At 43.9% G+C, this 20,468-nt stretch overlaps 1 protein-coding gene across 1 annotated transcript in view; it reads left to right on the top strand.

Moving 5' to 3' along the window:
• The window catches only part of LOC120807643 (neural-cadherin), a 285,961-nt gene that overhangs the window by 207,029 nt on the left and 58,464 nt on the right, over positions 1-20,468 (top strand). Inside the window, exon 27 of the mRNA XM_040159884.2 lies at positions 7,823-8,037. Within this exon, the coding sequence (XP_040015818.2) occupies positions 7,823-8,037 (215 nt within the window). The remainder of the gene's footprint in view (positions 1-7,822; positions 8,038-20,468) is intronic.

Below are 20,468 nucleotides of genomic sequence, written 5' to 3'. Positions count from 1 at the left end.
AGCTTTCTGGGACAAAGATGTAGATATTCAACCTTCTCTTATACATTGGCTCTGGACAAACATACTGCTTTTAATGCAGATTACAGTGATATTCACAATGCATGAAAACGTATCAAAGGTATTTAACGATATCTGCCAAATCAACAACTAATGTGAACTAATTTGAAATGCCTTCAGTGACTTTCGACATTGTTTCTGCACTCCACTGCTGGGCTGATTCCAAGCACCTGGTGTTGCCATGGTAAAAGGACACATTGAGCCAGTGAGACAATGCTCTCCCTAAGTGTGTGTAGATCCGTTAGCTCCTTGGGCTGTTGTGATGCCGACTTTCTGTCTACTAGCTGCTTCCCAGACTGGTGCCATTAGCTTTGTGGCTCAGATTCCAGTTTGGCTGATGCTGTTATTGTAAAGCGGCTCACAGGTATGTACGAGAAAGATGGCAGGATACAAAGGGTGCATGTCCCACATTGAATGCTGTTGAGCCTACATGTGAGAGTCCACTTGAATGAGGTGTGATGTTTCACCAGAGGAGAAGATGCAAATGAAGGGAGGAATTAGGAGGAAATTAGGGGGAGTGAACATAACCTCAGAAGTACGTCCTTCGGAGACTGTGAGGGAGAGATGAAGGCAGAGTGCCTCTGGGGGGGTTCGTGTAACTGCGTGAAAGTGCGTTCATGCTGCGTTTCGTTTAGATGCAAATCCTCACAAATGATGTCGTGATTACAGAATGTGAAGGAAAATGAACACATCAAAACAAACAATCTGCCCAATGCCACTAAAAGGAACTTCCATTAAATACTACGGCACCAAATGCTCTAATAATCCCATAACCGCTGAGCTCTTAATTTGAAGTCCCAGGTCTTTTCACACTTATTTTGCTCATTAGCAGCTGACTATGTGGTTTGACGCTGCTGGTGTGTTGGAGCTGGAGACGAGGTGAATTAAAATGAAGTTGCAATTAGTGTTTTTATTCATGCTGAAGGGAAGTTCCTGAACCTTGTTGTGGTTGATAACAGCTGCTGTGGCTGAACATCACCGGAACGGTTGCTCATTTTGAATGAATGAAGTGTTGCCAGCGTTGGCAGAGTGTGAGTCAGTTTATTCAAACTCTAATGTTTAAACACCAGTTGTAGTTGTTTGGGCAAGCTAGAAAACTCTCATTAAGGCACCGCATGAGTGCTTAAGTACCATTACTTGTTATTTTTCATGAAAACAACTTACAGTTTTGCATCAGCAAATTGCTTTCTGGGAAAACGGAAGGCACAGATGAGTGTGGCTCTAAGCGGGGGGATCTCGGTCCATCAGTCCAGCGCTTTGGATTCCCGGAGCATTTTGGTAAACACGGTCATGTCCAACTTACAAAGAATTGTTCTGGAATTGGTTATCCCTTAACCTCTAATCTGTTTAACTTTCCCCACATGACCTTGAATATGAAGGTTATTTGCACGGACGCATTATCCGTTCTCTGTGCAGAAAAGTGGCATGGAAGCGTAAAATGAAATCTCAGGGTTTAACCAAAAAACACAAGGCTGCGTCGCAAGGAGGTGGATGCTGAAAACATTTAAGATGATAATTTTCAGCTAATTCAATTCAAACTAAATCTTTTGTAAAATAGTTAAAAACACAAAAGGTGGTTTACACAGTTTCACCTTTTTTACTATTACATTTGCAATTCACAGTAACTTCCCCACGCTTCTAATTATCTATTATCTTTTTGGGATTCATAGAATAGGTGGGGAAATTATTAGCGCAGCGCTGACGGTTTCCTCGTTATAAAAGTCCCCTCCAACTTGAGTGAGTCCCCCGTGCCGCCGGCAAAAGATTCAGCGCTTGAGGGGCAATTGCATTTATCCTGTAATGTAGAAGTATTTGGCCCAAACACAGTATAGTGGAAAAACAAGCAGTCTTCAGCATGAATAGTAGTGGGTCCAGACAAGAAAAAGGAACAAGTCTGTGATTTGCTGAAAGAGATACACGGATCACACCGAGATGTCAAGCAGATGTACAAAGGAAAAGGTGTCTGCTCAGAAATGCATCTGTCGGGATTTTGTCGTCTCAGAATCTGCTTCCTCTGCTAAAAGATTATTACATTAAATAATCATATAACATGATGTATGGTGAAGAAAGCTTACATTATGCTCAGCAATATCTTAGTTCTGCACTTTTTTCTTAGAATTTGTCTCTAAAAGTTTAGTGAGATTACTTTGGTTTATGACCACAACAACACAAACAGGACAATTAATGCTGTGTGGATGTCTTAGCTGCTTTAGCTGCAGAATATCGGCTCCACTTTTCTTATACAAAAACGTCTATTTAATCCCAGTTTGCAGTTTTGGTTTCCTAATGTTCAGCTTGCCTTGGTGAATGAGTGGCTCTGGTCCTACGGACCCTCACAGGGTTTAACTGGTTGGTCTCGGTCTCTTCTGTCACCGGCTCTCACTCGCAGAAACAAAAAGGTCTTCACAATATTCTCGGTGGAGTCGAACAGAATACACCCCCTGTTTGCTTTTGCGTTTTCTAGTGTTATAAATAGAAACCAACCTCCCACAACCTCTTACTAGATCATGAATCGAGCATGTTAGCTGTCACAAACTGCCACTTCTTGTTTCCAATTCCCGGAAAACAAAGTGAAGCGAAGGAGTCGGTGCTCATCAGCATAAATCCCTGTGTAAACAAGACCCAAAGTGGGACCAGAGCGTTTCAACAAATCCTTTTAACTACAGACATGATAATGAAATAAGTAGTTAGTGCTTCAGGCTGGCGCACCGTGTATCCAGGAGCCTCTTTGCAACCAATTAAAGTCTGTCATTTTAAAAGCGAATATTGATTTGACTTTGCAATCCTGGCTGCCAGCGAGGGTAGTGCTTCTGTTTCAGTAGCTTTCCACAGTTAACAACAAGTTTCAATATTAGTTCTTTTCAGTTAAAAGGTTATCTGTTGTTACTTTAAACAAAACACCAGTGAGTCGGGTTTAAAAGCTCCTGAAATGTTAATAATCACTCTGGCCTAATGCAGAATTTGATTAGTACGAGTCAATCAGGTCCGTTTGTCATCCTGGCAGAGATGACTTCTTCATCGGGACTTAACCTTGATGTTGTTCCGTTTGCTGGTTGTACCGGACTGCAGCATTAGTTTATTATTGACAGACAACACTGGTGGCCAGTAAACACTAATCGCTAAAGAAAACACAATAATCTTTTTTTGAGCGATTCATTTGAACTAGCCACAGATTAGCAGTTAAGATCGCAGCAACTACATTGAAGATGATTTGAAGTACCACTTGTTTATTAAAGTACCGACTCACAAGGGAAAGTACTGAACAAATCATTTTTTTGTCCCGAGAGGTTAAAGGACCAGTCAGATCAAGCCGATGCTTCGTTTGGGAATATCTGGACAAAATGCACGCTAGTCCCTCCTGTGGGTTTTGAGTCATTTTATTGGATATAATGAGACTTAGCGATGCTGGTGACGCTTCTCTGAAAAGCCAGTGGAACATCAAAGCCTTCAGGGATTTTCCTTGACTGCCCGTGGTTTAAAAAAAACAACTGTCAACTGGCTGGTGTTGCTTCAGGACCACTCAACAGGTCCACAGAGGAGTTAGTAGGATTAGCAGAGGTGTTTCCAGTCCAGATAGAACTAGTCGGATTACCGGCCGGGCCATGGATGTGCTCTCTCATTTATTAGGGGGATACTGGAGAAATGAAATATTTCTGCTTTTTCATATTATCAACCTGAAAGGAGGTTGCCTCGTATTATTAAAGGCCTTTCCTCTCCCTAACTTTGTTGTGTTATTTCCAGTAGATTGAAGATGAAAGTCTCTTTTTTTGGCTGGATTGTAGCTGTTGTTAGTCTGAGTCAGTGTCGCTCTTAGCCAACGTTAACTGATTTGATTTTGTAATCCTTTCTCTTTGCGTGGACACAAATTCCCTCTCACTGGTAAATACACAGATAGGAGCAAATATAGTGCAAATACAAATCTCTCCAACGTGGGCCTTTATTTTCCTCTTCCATGTCATTCGCTCAGCAGACGCGTATGCCGTAACAGGTTTAATTCCAGTATGACTTTAACGTAGATCCGACCGTGAAAATGCTACAAAATTATGATAATGACTGAAATACATTTGTTTATTTGATTTCCGCTTTGAAGTGATAATGCGAAGAGGAATATCTCCATTTAGCACGCACAGGCGGGGACCAGTGAGGCACACAAACACGCGTCAGATCGCAGGGAAAGAAAGAAGAAACGTGGTCGTAGCGGCTGCTACTACAGGTGTTCCACGCTTTCAATGTGCAAAACTTTTTAATCCTGAAGCGCCAACACAGACATGTGTGTTCACCCCCCCCCCCCCTCACACACACACAGGGTGCATCCCCCCTCAACATATGTGAGAACAGATGAACACAAAGTCTCACCGCACACATGAGCTTTCTCGCTGTGTCTTGTAGAAGTTCATTTTCCCCTTCAGCTTCATTTAATTAGAAGCAGTGAGTGAAAAGTGGAGCCAGCGTGTGATGTGGCTCACCGCTGGACCGCAGCAGGATGACTGGTTAATCCCTGGATTACACACATGCACGCAGACACACAAATACAGTTATTAGACATGTGGACATTTCTGTCCCTCTCCTTCTCTCCCTGTGATCTATTCTGCAAACAGTGTTGCATTTCTTTGCATATTAAGGCCCTTAAGTATAGATAATAAAATAAATAAATAAAATAAATCAGCACTCTGATAACTCAACGTTAAATTAAGTTGAATACGGTATTAAAGGTATCTAGGTTTTATTTTTTGTCCAGTAAAAAATACACATGCCTCGAATGGAAATGTATAACCTGTGTTTGCAAATGATAGATTGTAACTTCTGTCGATTGCAGAATATCGTGTCCTTTGTGAAAGTCTTTGCTGAGTGTTGATGACGCGGCAGAGACACACATGCTGTTTCACCTGAACTCTGTCAAATCTGCTGTGTGATTCTCCAAGTTGGGAGAAGGAGAGATTTCAGGGATGCAGACAACTGGATAGAAGTGAAATAACTGGTGGCTGGAAGAAGTGTAAAAAATAGCACAAGAGAAGACATATTAAAAGTTGATAAAGTTTGAGTTACTCAAGACAGAATTGCTGTAGGATTCTTTTCCAGAGGTTCCCTGAAACAACCGTACCCAAACAGATTATGGCTCAACATTAAAGGAAGAACATGCAGATAATCGAGTCGCTTCGATTAATAAGGAGATCAGGGAGCGACATGGTTGTGGGGGGGGGGGATTACAGCTCCCGTTAACAAACACAATTCCCAGCAGACAGCGAATGAGCAAAACAAAGCTGCCTTAAGAGGATTGGAGGACTCGGCCATTGTGACTAAAACTATGTCTCGGATTGTCTCGCGTTCAGAGAATTAGGATGACATTGCCAAAATGGAAATGCAGGCGTGCACATTTTTCAGGGAGTTCATGTGATCGTACAGACTCTCGATGAACGGAATCAAGGCTATTTTTCTATTACATTGCATATTCATGAACATTCAAGTTTAGAAAGCTGTATTAATATGAAGTGTATCTGTCAAATGTACACTCTTTTTCTTCGTTAGTGCAAACAACCCCACGAATATCACCCAATCCCAATTGTAATGTAAAAAACATAATGAAGTTAATTTCTAAAAGCCATCACGATCGTTTTAGTGACATTTGTGTCGTTACTCAGCTCGTGCTCCATCAAACTCAGAGCCAAACCGGGTGGAGGGTTACCATCGGAACGTTGTAGCAGTACAGCGTTTCTCCTCCAAACTGACATGTCTGCCCACAGAAGCCAGTGCTGACAGGGATGTTCACCTCACTGGGATTAATAACTTATATTTCAAAATTGCACTCGCTGCTGTCATGCCCCCCAAAAACAGATCCATATTCAACTAATCAATCAGATATACAAACATATTAGTTCCTAATTCATGTTCAACAAATGATCTTGCAGACCATGAAACCTAAATCAGCTTTTCTAAAGAATACCAACCACAGTAGTAGTTCCAGTGTAAAGGCTCCAGGCCTTTCCTCAGCGCGTGTCCATTCGTTAGAAGGATTGAATAAGAGACAACGGGATCAAATTGTTACAGAGAATTCAAACTTTGTCTTATATATTTTGCTGACTTCTTACTGATTACTATTGTTTAATGTGCCGGTGGACAAGAGTGGAAACAGCTGTGATGCTGAAATAATTATTAAAGATGCCAATTTCTGAATCCAAGTCTGATTAGTTCTCCACGTAAGACTGGAGGGAAACATCTTTGAAGTGACTTGTCCTGATTGTGCTGCAGGACGTCGGTGATGACGGAGGAGCTGCTCAGCGCTGAAGGGCTTTTCTTTTTTGCCAAATTAAAATACGCCGAATACGCAAATGAGCGTTTACTCGCGTCTATTTGTGTCTTTGCATCGATTTTGGAATGTGATCCACATGCGTACCAAACTTTGTGTAGTTTGCCAATTACAAAAGTCAACAAATGTGGCAAAAGGCAATATATTCTTACAGGGACACTTTTTAGTGGTGGCCACACAATAAAGTGGTGTCTGTCTGTGTGTGTGTGTGTGTGCGCGCATGCAAGCACACATCTTTCTGTAGCTTGGCAGGATCCACAGAGGTGAATCAGAAGTGTGAATAACAAAAAGCAATGAGGACCTCGCCTTTCGTAGCAGCAGAGGATAAATAGTTTGTTTCTCCGGGCCGATTGTTTGTGCGTAAAGTCAAGCTTCAATCTGTATTTTGGGGAATTGCTGCGGATTGAATGGGGTGATGAGTTATTTTGCAGGAATGATGCAAAACTTACTCATCAAATCCGTGCACTGCTGCCAAATGGCGACGGAGAGGAAGTATGTTGAGAATCAGATAAGAGAAAATGAATTGTGCCAAATAGGTTATGAGAACATATGTTGCTGATTATTTCCTGCTGCTTGTGCTTCCAGGCGGCATCGTAGGATATACTTCCGCTTTTGTGGAGTCAATTTGTTCAACAATCTAAAACACAACAGTGTTGAGTTTGTGTGTACTTAAACAGCAGCAACATCTTGGTGGATTCTAGTTGCTTCCATTATTTCCTTTTCAATATTCAAATGTCTTTTGGGCTGCCTGATTCTACTTTACGGTCATTTATGTTGTTCTCTCACTCTACCATTGTTGCTTTCCTCGCTCATACAGTGGACCCAAAATGTGTCCACGTTTGACATTTGAGACGGACTTTTTCAAATGCTTCTGCCTGTTTTACCTTCTCAGATCAAATAGCAAACAGCAAAAGTGTGTTTTTTTTGTTTTTTCAATGGCTTAAATAAATGGGTCGCGTGTAAATAACCAGATCAGATGGTAATTGGGGAGAGATCCTAGAACAAGTGGATGCAGGAATAAAACAAAGAACGATAATGAGACTGGTTATTCATAAATCCAAGGATGGCTCTTTGTAAAAAAACAAAAACTGGCGAGACCGCTATTTTTCGAGGTGAAAAACAATCAAGTACTATGATGTGTGTAAAAACGTGGAGAAGAGTTTCCTAGTGATGTAGCGATTTTCCCTGTGGTGTTTCCACTAATGAGAACATCTGCATCAGTGAAACAGATGGAGGGAGGGAGGGGGGGAGCCGAAGGGGAAGGCTGTCTGAGAGGAGAAAACAACTATTCTGAGGGAGACAGAATGCAGGAAAAAAATAGTTTAAAGAGCAAAGTGAGTAAGTGGTTCAGGAAGGGGGAGGGGGGCCTCACATTTTAGTAACAGCATTTTCAAGGAAACCAAATGTATTTCACTCACTAATTCCTGTCATTTTGCCTCTTGGTTTTCTCCTCTCCCCAAGGTGCCAATGCCCAGCTCAGTTCGAAGGACCCGAGTGCCAGCAGAACAAACACAGTTTCCATGGCAACGGCTATGCCTGGTTTCCTCCCGTGATGCCTTGCTTTGAGAGCCACGTGTCGCTGGAGTTCATCACGGAGGTTGCCGACGGCCTGCTGCTGTACAACGGCCCCCTGGCCCAGCTGCAGGCCTGGGACCACGAGGACTTCATGGCCATAGGTAGGACCAGCGCCGACTCACTAAACTAAAATCTGATATTTGACGTGAATACGTGAAAGAAGGATGGGACTTAAAAAAAAATAATGAAAAGCCGGTTTGGACTTTATGGTAAGATGAATAATTAAGAGATTAGGTGTGCCAGGACGGAAAACAATCTCTTCTATGTCGCTCTACACTAAAAGATCCAAACAGTGGTACAGATGTGGAGAATCTAACACCATCTAACTCTAATTAGAAATTAAGATTTGATCACCAATATGTTGTTTGCTGTTACATCTGAATACATGCAAATGAGGTTTAACAATATTGAATCTGCCAACATGAATAGTGTTAATTCAGCTCCAATTTAAAAAATAAAAGCATGAACACATGGCGGTTGGTTAATGCAGGCCACTTGAGGTTACATGTTAGAATTGTGGGGGGTACGTCTGAAGAGAAAGTGGTCGGGAACCACTGGACTAGAGGTTTAGTTACACCAGCTACTAAAATTATTTTTTATGTAGTAAAAATACAATAGAATCCCAACTGAATTCAACTTGCATTAACTTGGACCAGCCAGTTTTTATTTAACCGTTTAAGGAGTTGTGTAAACGTATTGTGCCGTCAGTGATGGAGCCAGCAAATTTGCTTTGTGTCACTGCAGTGGGCTTGTTAGCTCACACAGGCCTTTATTCTCCCTTCAATTAAATTCTTTATTGGATAAAAGGTTATACAATGCAAAGACCAGAACGACACGGTGCAGGGAGGCAAACTGCATCGGTGTTCATCATAGGGTCAGGCCGGCCCAGCAATGTACAATATCAATGAACAACTTGCCTATTTCACTCAGCCTGACGATTAAGGAATGTGTGTCGCAAAAACGGTCAATCGCTCTTAGACAATTGCACACACTTACACTCTGTGATTTTGATCTTATTAAACATGACGTACCACGCACTGTGCTGTGGACTAACGTTGATTCCCATTCAAGTACGGTTGTTTTTAGACATTGGCTTATTGAGAGAAGGCGGCAAAGACGTGTGGTGAACGCACACACACACTCCTACTGCACACTGTCATCTATCTACACTGTCAGAAAGATCTTATAATGTTTGTAAACTGAGCTGCGGATGAAGTATATCTGGAGCTTGGGGATTTCTTTTGTTGCTGTGGCAATATTGTTGAAGTTTGAAGACAATAAAGCTTGTTGAACTGCAGGCGGCCGGCGGGAATTACAGACACACCGAAACAAAAAGTCTTGTACATCTCGGCACATTTAGTGTTTAATCTGAGAGGCAAACGCCTCCTTGTCTCTCTTGCCACTTCTTCTCTTGCATTGGTCTTCGCTCTTGGGAGAGAGGCTGCTGTTCCATCATTGCCAAAGTAATGTACGTGGGTGGAGAGGTCCGCCCGGAGACAGACACGTTTGTGTGTGTGTGTGTGTGTGTGTTTTAAGTCCATTTCTATGTGTATTTTTCTGAAATATTTCATTAGCTGGTCTGTGTGCATCTGGAAGCCGAGCACAGCTTGTGCCGTCAGCTCACAAAGAGTTAATGTGTTTGCAAAGTTGAGGCTGATTTGTCACTGCGCGGAGTGTAATTAGAGTCTAGCTGTACATGTTCAGAGCTCTAATTAGCTTGTTTCAAGGTTCACCTACTGCATGTAAAAAAAAAAATAAACGTCAGCAAGCCTAGACTTTGCTGGAGCTTTATATAACTGAATTTAAATATAAATGCATATGTATCGAAGTCAATCATCAGTTTGTTGAGCGCCTTTTCCAATATTTGCAGAGAAGCTGCTGACACACTGATTCATTCATTCATCTCTGTGCCCAATAATAACCGACCTTCAGCCTTGGTATTAACATTAGAATGAGCAATTTGCAATTCCTTTTGGTTGAAGACAACCAATATGGTCGGGTCAAAATAAGTATGTGAACAAGTTAAACGTGAGTGAGGAGTCCAGAAAAGATCCCGAACATCCCTGATGTAACTTTGGGTCACGGACACCCTTCTCCAGTCAAGGAGCCGCTTCCGATCTGTCATTGTGCCGCGAAAGACTTTGCCTCAAACTAACTGGAGCCAAGAAGTCGGCCCAATGAGAATGCAGCGCCTTAGAAACAGCCCCTCCAAGAATGGGCAATGCATTACGTTCCCTTTTCATTGTTGCATTGCATTGCATTGTCTCCCTCTTATTCACAACAAATAGCTAATGCTACAAGGCTCTGTGTTCATGTTGGAGCTCGGGGTTAATCTGGGCACATGACACTAAAATAAGTTTTATATACTTTTTTAAAATGGGTTCAGGAGGACTACTTACCAGCATTTCCAAAAAACAAATAGTTGAAAAATTCAGTTTTAATGAAAACTGTTTCATGATTGTTCATGAATCAAACATTTTCTATACAACTGCTTTTTTAGGAACAAATTAAAACCCTCTAAAATTAATTTTAATAAATTCTTGTTGTTAAATATTCGGTTGGATCTACCAATGCAAAAAAGGATTTGTTTATTTGGACACATGATGCAAAAAGCTATCTGAAAAACAAATGTTATTAAAAAAGAAATTCACCACCTGCGGTTCAGGATGAAGCTCGATCATATTAGATCTGAACTACACAGAATGATTTTTAATAAAGAATACCACATATTGCAGTAGCCCTCTTATATTAACAGACTGTAGAGCTCTCTAATCATACAAAGAGCAGCTGTGATTCTTCAGTACATTTGATATGAGAGAAAGGGAGGAAAGTATTGTCTATTCTAAGTTATTATTACATTACATTACAGGTCATTTAGCTGACGCTTTCATCCAAAGCGACTTGCATTACATTTTTAACCCGTGGCTTTTTACATTTTTGCCCAGGGAGCAATTGGGGGTTTGGTGTCTTGCTCAGGGACACTTCGACTTGAGACATTACATTACATGTCATTTAGCGGACGCTTTTATCCAAAGCGACGTACAATAAGTGCATTTAACCATTGGGTACAAACTCAGGAGAACAAGAAACAAGAAAGTGCAATTTCCTCAAATAAGCCAATTTACAATTTGCTATAGATGAGTGACGTTACAAGTACAATTTAAGTGCTACAATTTGTTAGTCTTTAGTCGAGGTAGAGTCTGAAGAGGTGTCTCTTTAGTTTGCGGCGGAAGATGTGAAGGCTCTCTGCGGTCCTGGTGTCTTCAGAGAGCTCGTTCCACCATTTCGGCGCAAGGACAGCAAAGAGTCGAGATCTAGTCGAGTGTTTTGCTCTCAGTGAGGGAGGGACGAGCAGTTTTGCAGATGCAGAGCGGAGAGTGCGGGTTGGGATGTAGGGTTTGACCATGTCCTGGATGTAAGCTGGACCCGATCCATTCACATTATGGTACGTGAGCACCAATGTTTTGAACTGGATGCGGGCGGCCACCGGTAGCCAGTGAAGAGAGCGGAAGAGTGGAGTAGTGTGGGAGAATTTCGGAAGGTTGAAGACCAGTCGAGCTGCTGCATTCTGGATGAGCTGCAGAGGTCGAATGGCGGTGGCAGGGAGACCAGCCAGGAGGGAGTTGCAGTAGTCCAGGCGGGAGATGACAAGAGCCGGAATCAGTACCTGCGCTGCCTTCTGAGTGAGAAGGGGACGTATTCTCCTGATGTTGTAGAGCGTGTATCTACAGGATCGCGTTGTCGCAGTGATGTTGGGAGTCAGGGAGAGTTGGCTGTTAAGTGTGACGCCGAGGTTCTTAGCGGTCAAAGTGGGCGTTAGCACGGAGTTTCCAAAGTTGGCTGTCAGGTCCTGGGTAAGCGAATCTTTTCCAGGAAAGAGAAGTAGTTCAGTCTTGTCGGGGTTGATTTTCAGATGGTGGGCGGACATCCACTGAGAGATGTCAGTTAGACAGGCAGAGATCCGAGCCGCCACCTGGGAGTGAGGGAAGGAGAGAATTGAGGAGTTGGGTGTCATCGGCATAGCTGTGGTAAGAGAAGCCATTCGAGCGAATGACAGCGCCAAGCGAGTTGGTGTAAAGCGAGAACAGGAGGGGACCCTGCACGGAACCCTGAGGAACTCCAGTAGTAAGAGGACAAGGTTCCGACACAGATCCTCGCCAGGTTACCCGGTAGGTGCAGCCGTCGAGGTAGGACGAGAGAAGGGAGAGAGCAGAGCCTGTGACACCAAGTTCCTGAAGGGAGGAAATAAGGATCTGGTGGTTGACCGTGTCAAATGCAGCAGAGAGGTCCAGAAGGATGAGGACAGAGGAGAGAGAGGCGGCTCTAGCAGTGTGGAGTTGCTCTGAGACAGCGAGGAGAGCAGTCTCGGTGGAATGGCCTTGAAACCTGACTGGTGGGGGTCAAGGAGGTTGTTACAGTGGAGATAAGAGGAGAGTTGATTAAAGATAGCACGTTCAAGGGTTTTGGACAAAAAGGGAAGAAGAGAGACCGGTCTGTAGTTGTTTTCTTCAGAAGGGTTGAGGGTGGGTTTCTTCAGGAGGGGGTTGACTCTTGCCTCCTTGAGAATTGGGAAAACAGCCAGATAACAGAGCGTTGTTGATGAGACAGGTGAGGAACGGAAGAAGGTCAGGTGCGATAGATTGTAGAAGATGTGATGGAATGGGGTCAAGAGGGCAGGTGGTCGGACGGGCAGAGGTTACCAGGGTAAGAATTTGGTTAGGAGAGAGGGCGGTGAAAGAGGAAAGTGAGGGTGAAAGAGGTGAGGTCGGTGGGACGCGAGAAGTAGGAAGTGGGTTTGAGAAGGAGGAGCGTATGTCAGCTATTTTCTTGGTGAAGTAGTTGACAAAGTCTCCCGGAAGAAGGGTGGAGGGGGGAGGGGGGGGGGGGGGTAGGGGGTTTGAGGAGATTGGAGAAGATCGACATGGAGCAGCCGGGACTCAAACCACCAACCAACTGTAATATTCATGCTTCTTTCACTTTCCATACTTGTATAGAGACCGATAGTCAAAACAGCGAGAAAAACCCCTCTAAATAACTAATCCTGCTGGATTTACAGACAAACCGTGAGCCTCAGTAAAAAACGCAACAGTGAACGAATAACATAAAAGATAGCAGGAAGGAGGAATACACCTTCCTGTTGATGGAGGGCCATTGTTACTTTATGGATGGTAAGGTGACCCACAGTTGGTTTCCCTGAACAAACCTCTTCTCTGCTCCAATAACAGCAGCAGCTTTTTGATTGAATGTGAGCAGTGGGGCACAAGGGAAGACGCTGCACATGTGGCATAACTTGACGTTAAAAGAGTAGTTTAAAATGGGTGTATTGGATTTCAGACTTGTTTTTACAACTGCTGAACTGCTTTTTGATTCATGAATGCCAAGAGAAACATGAGACGGCCCTAATACGCCGTACCTCCAGAATTCTCATTTTTATTGTGGTGTGCGCGGACATCGTGCACCTTGTTAGTGAGCCTTTCTCTGGAATGCTGCTGATTGGTCGGATCATATTTCCCGCTGCTCCAACACGCACATTCCCACAGAGTGATCATCAGCTTCTCATTCAGATGCTGGTTTGCTTTTCCTAAAGCCGCCCACTCATCCGCCCTTTATCCTGCTGCGGCAGCCCTGCAGTGTTGGCCAGAGGAGGTGTAAGGCACACACACACTCACACACACACACACACACACACACAGACTCACACACACGCAGTGGGAACATGTCTGTCTACTACATCTAATCTGTGGCAACTGGGGTAGAAGAGATTACACAGTTATAACACAGAGATAGTGTAGTTTGTGTGTGTGTGTGTGTGTGTGTGTGTATTGGGGAACGTACCCATACCTCACTGACCTCTAGTGTTCCAGGTAAAATCGGATTATTGGATGTTCCCTTTAATCTTTTTACTTTCTCCATCAGGTAAATTATATTTATCATTCCTCCCACTGAATTGGTCTCCCTCTGTGTAAACTACATTACATCACTTTCATCCAGAGCGACTTACAATAAATTCATTTCTCAATAAGGTTACCCAATTTAAAAAGGTGTCTTCCATAAAATCTACAGTCTATATTCTGCTATTTAGTCCCTCCTCCTTTTTCTCGTCGCCCGTCCATGAATCCATACATCCTACGGCGTCATCATTTTCTTCTCAGGACGAGCACCTGGCTCCTCCTCGCCTCTGAAAACAACCCGCCTTAACTCATATTCTACCTCATGACTGCGATTACCTTACATACCTTACATGCTCTCTGCAACCTCCCCTAACCACTTTCAAATGCCAGAGTCTCCAAGGCCTGTTGTCACCGTGCGGCTTGTGTCCAACTTGTGTCACGAGAGGATTTAGTTGAGGAAAATATAGTAAAAATCACTTTCTCTTGGTAAATTTATAGCCCAAAAGCCGTCAGTGACCTCATGCTTCTGGCTTTTACATTGACATTGTCACTACTACATGTCAACATCTCATCAGGAGTTTCCCTTGTGATATGATTGGTGCTTATACTTACGGGAGGTATTTGTCAATTGGAATCAGTTAGAATTATTGCAAATTATTCCAGTAATGTCAAATGTGTCCTTTTTTACTTTATTTACAAGTAGAATTTCTGTGTATATTTTTGAGTGGCCGCTGTCATTGTGGATAGATGCAGAGAGTATGGCCGTCCAAAAGGATGAAAACACTACTATCACATTTCCAGTCTGGTAATTCGTTTTTTCTGGGGAGGTGTTGAATGTCAAGAGGGTTTCTAAAAACAAATTTTAAGTTAAACGGTGATGTCGAGGCAATATTGGCAAACAGCTTGGCAACGCTTCACAACAACGTTAGTATAGTGACAAGGGCTCGTTGGCTAAAGTTTAGTCCTCTCAAGGCGCACAACGGCTCGGTGGCTTTTAAACCGATAAAAAGGCGTTTATTATTCCGATTGCAGACCAATCGCTCTATTCAAACAAAGGTCTGGATCCGAGCAACAATTTCTTAACATGTGCAGTCTGACCGTAGCTGTATTAGGGAGATTGTCTCGGTAATAATTTGTGTCCCGATCAACGCTGAATGACAGACATGGCTCAGAGCGCTTAATCAGACACACACAGTACTGCGCTCTCCCTCTGCCACACACTCACACACACCTACGCATGCAAAGACCACCAGCCAAAGGCCAATGCTTGTCCAATCAATAGACAAATTAACAAGACAAATTACATTTGTCTTATCACAACACCCTCGCTGAATAGAAATAAAGTTGCCGATGGTGGGTCAACTAGGAGACGGCACCTGTGTGAGTTGTGTGTTTTTACTTTGCTTGCCCTTGAACATGTTCACAGTCCTCTATATAGTTGGATATAAATGGAAGTAAAGGGGATATAGCCGGCAACAGCACATACAGATTCACTTTGACATTACCTTCAATTTCCACAGAGCAGTTCCGTAGCAGTGCCCCCCCCCTCACCCCCCCCAGCTTAACAGCTCTTCAAATAGGAAGTGCTGCCGGATGCAGAGATCCGATACGTGCCAGTTCTGAAGCTGGCTAGTTAGCTGACCGAGTTTATTCAAGAAGCTTTAGAGTACATGTGACCGCTTGTGCGTGCGTGTGTGTGTGTGTGTGTGTGTATCCATGCAGGGGTGTAGCAGTGTGATTTGTAATGCCATTTATGCAGTGCATGTGCTCTAAGTTTGGCTCCCTTGTATCTTCAGGCAGTCAGAAGGACATGTTTCACATTCAAGAGAGAGCCCCCATCTCCACAGCGGTTCAAGCTCTCCTTGCACAGAGCATTCTCTCTCTCTCTCTCTCTCTCTCTCTCTCTCTCTCTCTCTCTCTCTCTCTCTCTCTCCCAGTAGGAGGCAATGAATTACGTATGAGTAGCAGGAAAGAAACCCTGGTCGTGTGGATGTGCCCTTTAAGAGCAAAGTCTTGTCCTAACCCGAGGACACCCAGAGCTTTTCTGAGGCGTGCCGGTCCCTCTGAAGATGTTCCCATTTGGCCCGGCCCCCTGCTGCTCTCCCAGATAGACTCTGCAGCAAGCTGCCCTCAGTTAACTTTCAACTGTTTCTGTTTGGATGCCTCTTTCAGTCAGTTCACTTCCATTTAGCTGAAGCTACAAAAAGTTCAACTGTTTTAATGGTTGACGTAGCGACAATGAAATACATGTTTTTACAGGCTAATTTAAATCATTTTGGAAATCTACCCATCTTTCTCATTGTAAACCATGGATTATCTGTCTGTGTTCTTCTCTGATCTGCTTCATACGTTTGGGTTGTCGCTATGACCACAGTGTCCCTACCACAATGTCCTTAACACAGTGTCCCTACCACAGTGTCCCTACCACAGTGTCCTTAACACAGTGTCCCTACCACAGTGTCCCTACCACAGTGTCCTTAACACAGTGTCCCAACCACAGTGTCCCTACCACAGTGTCCTTAACACAGTGTCCCAACCACAGTGTCCTTACCACAGTGTCCCTACCACAGTGTCCCTACCACAGTGTCCTTACCACAGTGTCCCTACCACAGTGTCCTTACCACAGTGTCCCTACCACAGTGTCCTTACCACAGTGTCCCTACCACAGTGTCCCAACCACAGTGTCCTTACCACAGTGTCCCTACCACAGTGTCCCTACCACAGTGTCCTTACCACAGTGTCCCTACCACAGTGTCCTTACCACAGTGTCCTTACCACAGTGTCCCTACCACAGTGTCCTTACCACAGTGTCCCTACCACAGTGTCCTTACCACAGTGTCCCTACCACAGTGTCCTTAACACAGTGTCCCAACCACAGTGTCCCTACCACAGTGTCCTTACCACAGTGTCCCTACCACAGTGTCCTTACCACAGTGTCCCTACCACAGTGTCCTTAACACAGTGTCCCAACCACAGTGTCCCTACCACAGTGTCCTTACCACAGTGTCCCTACCACAGTGTCCTTACCACAGTGTCCTTACCACAGTGTCCCAACCACAGTGTCCCTACCACAGTGTCCCAACCACAGTGTCCCTACCACAGTGTCCCTACCACAGTGTCCCTACCACAGTGTCCTTACCACAGTGTCCCTACCACAGTGTCCCTACCACAGTGTCCTTACCACAGTGTCCTTACCACAGTGTCCCTACCACAGTGTCCTTACCACAGTGTCCTTACCACAGTGTCCCAACCACAGTGTCCCTACCACAGTGTCCCAACCACAGTGTCCCTACCACAGTGTCCCTACCACAGTGTCCCTACCACAGTGTCCTTACCACAGTGTCCCTACCACAGTGTCCCTACCACAGCGTCCCTACCACAGTGTCCCTACCACAGTGTCCCTACCACAGTGTCCTTACCACAGTGTCCCTACCACAGTGTCCCTACCACAGTGTCCTTACCACAGTGTCCTTACCACAGTGTCCCTACCACAGTGTCCTTACCACAGTGTCCTTACCACAGTGTCCCAACCACAGTGTCCCTACCACAGTGTCCCAACCACAGTGTCCCTACCACAGTGTCCCTACCACAGTGTCCCTACCACAGTGTCCTTACCACAGTGTCCCTACCACAGTGTCCCTACCACAGCGTCCCTACCACAGTGTCCCTACCACAGTGTCCCTACCACAGTGTCCTTACCACAGCGTCCCTACCACAGTGTCCCTACCACAGTGGCAACCCATCCAAGACTATTTCCAGGTGAACGAGTGTGATTCAGTGAGATCACTAATAGCCAACCTTCAGAGGTAAACAGTGACTTGCCTGCACAGGTGTTGAGATGGACATACAGTAGATATTTGGCGGTTGAAAATTATAGGGAGCGATCTGATTTAAGATGACTGATTTAAACCCCAATATTTATACTTACACTATTATGCTAAATGGAGTTCTTACCGGGGGAAACAGAATTTGTGCACACAGTATATCATCGCTGTGCAAAAAGTTGTCCCTGCTCCTCTGTACAAGCTCCTCAATAAATTTAGTTTTATATTCGTAACAAATTTATTTGCGCACCAGTTTCAAAAGAAACGTACCAACGAGGCTGTCTGTGACAGCACCCTAAGGAGTTGTCTATTTGTTTTATTAAGCTCATTTTTATAATCCAAAATGTGCTGCCCAATTCGTTTTACAATTTACATCGATTCTCGTTTACTTTGCTAACAACGCTTGTTAGAGCACGAGTTAGCTGGTAACTCATCCACAGGTCCACCCTCTTGTCTAAATACGCTCTCTTCTGAATCCAAACCCAACAAGTTGGCTACGCGGTAACTTTAATCTTCTTCTCAATCTCTGAAAGCCCACAAAACAATGGCCAGTGCCTACGTCCACTTCTCCTGTACAGCCTATGTAACTAAGCTATGCTTTTTATAACTAGTTACCCAATGTGTTAGCAGACTAAAATATGTTATGGTGATCAGTCCAGCATTACATCTCATTTAGTTAGTTTGATAGATTTCTTCTCTCATACTTGCTGTTGAGAGAATCAAGTTTATTGGCACTTTTTCAATGCAGTTTTAGTCCTTACCTCTTTTCGGCCTTTTAACAAGTTTCCAGCCATGTGACTGCGGGTCCCATTAAATTACCAACACTACGGTTGGCTCATGTTTATAACTAGCAGAAATGATCTCTGGATGGTTTCTGGATTATATAAACACATTTTTCATTGGAAAGAACAAACTTAATGTTAAACACACATCTCTTGTGTGTCTTTTGATGAGGTTGGAGGAATGCTCCCTATCCTCAACTCAGATTCTCTCTTCCTTTGCTTCCTGCATCTGCCTTGTATTTGTCCTCCCTTTGATTAATCACGCATTCTTCTCAACTCATCACCTTCTGTTTCTCCGTTTTGCCTTGTCTGCATTGATCATTTCTCATCTATTTACTTCACTGTCCATCATCCTACTGTCATCCGCCATCTTGTAATTTGGCCTTCATCCTAGGTTTATGCTTAATCCTACTCTCTCCTCCTCTATTTGTTTTCCTTTTCCATCTCTACCCCACCTTTTTTCCTTTCTGCTTTACCTTTGAGTCCTGCAGATCAGTATTGTTCCCCCCTTAGTGTTTTTTCTTCCCTTCTCTCCTCCGAAACCTCTAAAGTCACTCTCAAATGTCACTTCAATCATGACAAACAGGCTCTCAGGCCGCGCCACACCATCAGCTGGTCAATATGTCCTTTATCTGGTTATAGCTTTTCTGCACTTGCTTGCACTCAACACACATGTGTCTGTGCAATTACACATCTACATTTACAAGAGCATGCGTGGAAAAGTTATGAAGGTTTCCTTTGCGGTTGTGAGTGTGCTGCCACTTATCTGGCTGCGGCAGCATGAAGGGACGGTTGGCGGTGATAACGTTGGCATACAGTTCAAAGAAGAGGGAAAATTTCCCTGAGTGTGTCGAGGGGGCAGCATGTAGAGCGGTTATTGAAAAATTTAGATAAAGAAGAAAAAAAGGTGAGGTGCCCCGCGGATGGGACAGTAAGTGAGCGGTCGGTACTGAATGTTACTGAGATGTGGGGAGAGGGACTTGGGGCCTAAAGATGGCAAAGTATAAGCTAAACAAAGAAGGGAGGCCTTGGATTGAACTGATATATTGCATTTATTCTGTTCACTTTGGTCTATTCTCTGGTGCCAGCCAATATACAAAAATTAATTGGACAATTCCTGAAGTGCAGCCGCAACTTTATCTTGCAGCTGGAGCAGGCGGAATCGACTTACAGGTAATTGAAGGGAAGTTCAGAAGAACAGTCGGGGTAAGAAAAACTTAAAAAACTACATTGTCAGGATTCTTTTTTTTACTTTTTTTGTACTTATATGACAGACAGCATAATGAAGTATGGACCTCCTCATCACAAAGGCACATCCCAGCCATGACAAGGCAATTAGAGAGGAACAGCAGCTTGAGTACCTGACAACACATAATTTGTTCCATCTCAAGGTGAAGACTCACTGCATGGAATTATTTGAAAAGGTGCAACATTATTGCTCCCAAAGGTTGTGTAGTTGTGACATTCTATATACCTTCCTTGTCCTAAGGGTGAAATTGAATGATGGCCGTATCTAAACCCATGAAATACAATTCAATCTGCATGATAAGAATCAGTCATTCATCACAAACTCAGCTTACTGGCTGACAGATTGGCTCTATCCCCGGGTTGGACATTCATCTGAGCTGCAAAAGCTTCACTGACGCCATGTGCAGGAGGTTTACAGCATGTCACTGCATTGAGTAAACGATCCTTTGAGGATCTGTCATGTTGATTTCTTAAAGTAGTAATAACCTCATGACGCCAAAGTAACAGGTTATTATTTGTTCCTATTCACATGACACCGAAACATTTTAATTGAAATTAAATGTGCGAGCAGCGATGGACGGGTCCTTGCTACTCCGTGCACGTCGGGGCACTGGCCAGACGCCTACAAACGCGGCCGAGCACGCCTGCGGCCATCGGACAAAGCGTCCGCGAGGCAGTCGTCGTTAATTGAGTGCAGTGACGCCGGGAATGCCGCTTTGCAAACTTTATCTAACATTATCAATGTCTTAGGTCTTTTCTGACAACATTTGAGAGGACCAGGGTATAA

This window comes from Gasterosteus aculeatus, chromosome 12 (genome assembly GCF_964276395.1).
Source record: "Gasterosteus aculeatus chromosome 12, fGasAcu3.hap1.1, whole genome shotgun sequence".
Taxonomy (NCBI): Eukaryota; Metazoa; Chordata; class Actinopteri; order Perciformes; family Gasterosteidae; genus Gasterosteus; species Gasterosteus aculeatus.
Note: the sequence above shows the minus strand (reverse complement) of the source record. Positions and strands in the feature narration are given on the sequence as shown.